Source organism: Fonticula alba, assembly GCF_000388065.1.
Source record: "Fonticula alba strain ATCC 38817 unplaced genomic scaffold supercont2.2, whole genome shotgun sequence".
Lineage (NCBI taxonomy): Eukaryota > Rotosphaerida > Fonticulaceae > Fonticula > Fonticula alba.
Genome location: NW_009242972.1, coordinates 2,016,418 through 2,020,899, shown reverse-complemented (window position 1 = coordinate 2,020,899; position 4,482 = coordinate 2,016,418). Strand labels below are relative to the sequence as shown.

Here is a 4,482-nt window from a genome sequence, read left to right as displayed (position 1 = left end):
CCCTGCTTGCCCCCTCTCCCGGCCGTCTCGGCCTGCACCCGCCTCGACCCGGTGTCCCGGCACCCAGTTTGTCGAGGCGGCCGCGCGGCTGCTCGTCGCGCCGGAGCGCCTGGACGCCTTCCGCCGGTGCCCGGCGCGCGTGCTCGAGCTCGGCGTCGGCAGCGGCTGTCTCCTGCTGAGTACCATGCTGGAGGCCGAGCGGGCCATCTCCGGTCGGCGCCGGGAGGCCCTGGCCGGGTCGCACGCCGCCGGGCCCGACACCTCCCATGCCCTGGGCCCGGCGGTCCTCGGCACGGGGGTGGACCTGTCGGCCGGGGCCCTGGCCGTGGCCCGGCGAAATGCCTTCCGCCTGGGGCTCGGCCACCGGTGCACCTTCCTCCAGTCGGATTGGCTGGCTCGCCTGGGTGCCGGCCCAGCTGGCAGCCCCCCGAGCCCGGGGTACGACCTGCTCCTGTGCAACCCGCCGTACATCCCCCCGGGGGACATCGCCACCGGCCGGGTGCAGGCATCGGTCTGGCGCCATGAGCCGGCGTCGGCCCTGTTTCCCAACCCGCTCCCGGGCCGGGCGGCCCCGGTGCCGGAGGCACCGGCGGAGAACGATGCCCATGACGATGATGGCCTGGATGCGGTCCGGCGCATTGCGGCCGCGCGGCCGGGCCGGTGGCTGGCCCCTCCGCGCAGGGCCCTCCCTCCGGCGGCCACGCTGGCGGACATCCACCGCGCCGGGGCCGGGGTCCTGCTGCTGGAGATCGGCGAGGGCCAGGCCGCCACCGCGCGGGACATCCTGCTCGCGGCCGATCCGAGCCTGGCCCCGGTCCCCGGGGTCGGCATGCTGGCCGGGGCCGGGGCCTTCGGCGGCGGGGCGGCCATGGTCGCGGCCGCCGGCCCGGGCATCGTCATCGACTATGGTCACATCCCGCGCCTTGTGGCCCTCTACCGACGCCGGCCCTGAGTGCCGCGCGTATGGGCGGGGGGAAATGTGCCAATAGATGCCCGTGCCATGCATGTGCTGTGTGTTGATTTCCCCACGCGGCAAGGTGCCTCCCGTGGCTGTGTGGGGGGCAGGGGGGGCAGGGGGGGGGCTATGGGCTCGTGCTTGTATGCGTGTTTCTTTTTTTCTTTTCCGGCCGCACACGGACACACACGGACACACACGGACACACACACACACACACACACACACACACACACACACACACACACACACACACACTGGCACAGATCCCCACAGCCGGTGCCGCCAGTCACACGCGAGACGCCCAGAGAAGCAGGGGTGTATTGGCACAGGGCAGCCGGGCAAGCGGAGGGGCCCGGCCCCTCACAGGTACGAGCGCCAGCCATAGAACATGAGCCGGAGATTGGCCCGGGCCGTGGCCTCGGACAGGAGCTCGTACACCTGCTGCTCGACGGCCAGCTCCTCCGGGAGCTCGAAGCGCCGAGCGGCCGCGCGGCGCTCCGCATCGAAGCGCGCCGCCTGCCGGTCGATGCTCCGCAGGGGGTTGAGGCTCTCGTCGAGGCGAGTGCCGCCCTGGTCCGCGCGCTGGGACACCCGCATGCAGGCCAGCCGGCCGGCCAGCTTGACGCGGATGCGCCCGAGGACCGTGTGCAGCAGCGGCATGCTGAGCTCATTGGGCTGCGGCCGAAGAAGCCCGCCCGGCCCATCCGCCACGGCAGATGTCGCCAAGAGCAGCAAGGCACGCGGGGCAGCGGCGCCCGGGGGAAGGGGGGGGGATGGGCGAAGCAGAACAAGAGCAAAGGAGTGTCAGCGGCGGGGCAAATGCCCGCAGGGCCACGGGCAAAGACGGCGGCGCAGCCGGAACCATGGCCACGCACCTCCAGCACATCCGGGCACACGATTTCCAGCACACCATCCAGCATGTGCGCCTGCTGGCGCAGGACCCCCAGCACCGTGGCACACACCCGGCCAAAGTGGCTGGCCGCCACGTTGGTGGCCAGGATGGCGTCCTCCAGGGCTTCCACCCGCGCAGGGCCCAGGGGCTTGACGGTGGCGGCCGGGCTGGTGGCCCCGGGCCCGGGCGCCGCACGCAGGACCGACCGGCCGGCCGGGCCATCGGCGATGACGATCGATCCGCCGAGGTCGGACGACCCGCCGGACCCCCCGACCGGGGGGCCCAGCAGCAGGTCCTCCTCCTCGTCGGAGTACAGCAGCCCGGTGGCCACGGGGGCCAGGGGCCCGGCGCCGGAGCCGCCCGACACGGATCGGGTGATGGACTTGCCACGGGCCAGCAGGGCACTGGCCGATTGCCGGCGCGCCTGGGTGCTGTCGAGAGCCCGCCGGTCCAGCGGCCCCAGTGAAATGACCCCCAGCGCGTCGAGAAGAGCCCGAGTCAGGCGGAAGGGGACCGTCTCCGGCACCTGCAGGAAGAGGCCCTGCGTGTGTGTGTGTGTGTGTGTGCGTGTTAGAAAGCGAAAGGCCCGATGGCGGGCCCTCTTCCTCCTGCCGCGGATGTGCGTGCGTGTGTGTGTGTGTGTGTGTGTGTGTGTGTGTGCGCGTGTGTGTGCGCGTGTGTGTGCGCGTCACACGCCCCAGCAGGTGGGGAACACGTTGCGCCGGGCGCGCACCTTCTCGAAGATGCAGTTGAAGTCCACATGCACCACCTGGAAGGACTCCGTGTCGATGAGGATGTTGTCCAGGTGCCGGTCGCCCAGGCTGTCGGGAATGCCGGACACACGGCCCGCGGGGTTATGGTCAGGAGGTGGGCTCAAGCAAGCAGACAGGCGGCCAAAGAAGGGAGGGCCAAGGTAAAATGGGCCAACAGGCACCGGTGCCCGGCGGGACACCATGCGCCTGCGTCGATACATACCCCAGCAGGAAGCCCACCACCGACATCACGGCCAGCGAGGAGGAGAAGCGCCGGCGGGCGAGGAGCCACGCGCGCGCGGTCGGGCTGCGGGCCGCAAACCACCGGTGGAAGGGAACATCGATGTGGCTCAGCTCCTCGAAGTTGTGCACGGTCTTCAGGGCAGACTGCCGATGGGGAGGGCCGCGGGGGTGAGGGGTGCCGGGGAAAAGGTCCACAGGGGACAGGGTGTGAGGAGGGGCAAAGAAAGAGGCAGCAGGCGGCCCGGGCCCGGGCCCGGGCCCGCGCCGGACATGGGGAGTCAAGCCAAAAAAAAAACAAAAAAAAAACAACAGGCAGGGGGCCGGGACACTTGCGCACCGGCTTCGGCCGCGACAGCATGGACCAGCTGGCCGGCGAAGTGACGATCGACTCGATCTCCTTCATGATGGTGCTGGTCTTGTCGATCCACTCGAAGATGGCGACATTGGCACTGAGGGGCGTCACGGCGAAGGTGCGGATCCGGGTGCCGGCCGGGCAGGTGCACTGGCCACCGAGGGGGTCGGTGGAGGGGCGCAGTGTGGCACATGCGCCGGCCGCCGGCCCGGCACATGGGCCCTGCCCCCCGGTGCCGGCCGAGTGGAGGAGGCTGTGCCGGTCCTGCCCGGCCAGCAGGGAGTTCACCACGTCATGCACGGAGTTGGCCCCGACATCGCGCCGGACTTCGCCATGCTCGCACTTGATCAGCACCGAGTACACCCGGCCGTCGGTGCCCTCGAGGTTCCGGCGCACCGGGCGCTGCAGCGACTTGAGCACCTCAATCGAGGGGAGAATCGCTGGGATCGGCGGCGGCGGCGGCGACGGAGGGGGCGGTCAGTGTCTGGGACCCGCATCGCAGTCGGGCCATGGGGAGGCGGGCCGGGGGCGGACGCACCGGAAATGGTCGGGGCGCGGGTGGCATGGGCGGCGGCCGCGCGGCCAAAGTGCCCGGCCTCCGGCCCGGCATGGTGCTGGCTCAGCCCCAGGAAGCCGATGTGCGGGTCGATGCCGAGGCCGAAGTGCGCGGCGGCCGCCGGGTCCGCCGCATCGAAGGAGGCCTGGATGAAGGCCCGCACCGGGACGGTGACATTGTTCACGACCGGCCCGCGGGTCGGCACCCCCGGCAGGGTGGTCGCCATGCCGGGGGCCCGGTCCTTCGGGTCGGAGGCCGTGTGCGCCTCCAGGAAGTCCGACAGCAGGAGGATCTGCCGGATGGTGGACTCGATGTCCTGGCTGGAGGCCGGGGAGCCCGGGGCCGGCGGGGGGGCCGCCGCACGCCGCGTGCCGGCCCGGCCGCCGGCGCTCAATTCCACGCTTCGGGCCAGCTCCAGCGTCTGGGACAGGAGGGTCGGCCGCCAGGGGGCCATCGCCGGCAGGCCGATCATCTTCCACAGGGCATGCCCGGGGAAGTGCACGGCCACCGTGCTGATGAGGGTGACGAAGGCCTTGCGCGCGGCCACATCGAACACCCTTCGGTAGCCCACCAGCAGGTGGGGGAATACCACGAGCATCTACATGCGTGCGTGCGCGGGTGGTTGTGGGTTTTTTTTTTGCGCGCGCGCGTACGCGCCCCGCGCATGTGTGTGTGCGCACGCGTTGTACGACATCCGCGTGCGGGCCCAGGCCGAGGCCGGGGGGGGGG

At 71.5% G+C, this 4,482-nt stretch overlaps 2 protein-coding genes across 2 annotated transcripts in view; one reads left to right on the top strand and one right to left on the bottom strand.

Annotated features, from left to right (window-relative positions):
- Positions 1-184: 184 nt before the first annotated feature.
- H696_01447 (hypothetical protein) lies at positions 185-952 on the top strand (the record flags this gene model as incomplete). The annotated part of the gene is made up of 1 exon (XM_009495343.1): positions 185-952. One exon carries the CDS (start codon positions 185-187, stop codon positions 950-952), a length of 768 nt encoding a protein of 255 aa, XP_009493618.1.
- A 306-nt stretch (positions 953-1,258) lies between these two features.
- H696_01446 (hypothetical protein) overlaps positions 1,259-4,482 on the bottom strand; it is a gene marked incomplete at its 5' end in the record, with an annotated part of 17,851 nt that continues 14,627 nt past the window's right edge. Inside the window, 6 exons of the mRNA XM_009495342.1 lie at positions 1,259-1,633; positions 1,834-2,391; positions 2,584-2,671; positions 2,826-2,989; positions 3,183-3,637; positions 3,736-4,351. Of these exons, the coding sequence (XP_009493617.1) occupies positions 1,319-1,633; positions 1,834-2,391; positions 2,584-2,671; positions 2,826-2,989; positions 3,183-3,637; positions 3,736-4,351 (2,196 nt within the window). The 3' untranslated portion in view covers positions 1,259-1,318. The remainder of the gene's footprint in view (positions 1,634-1,833; positions 2,392-2,583; positions 2,672-2,825; positions 2,990-3,182; positions 3,638-3,735; positions 4,352-4,482) is intronic.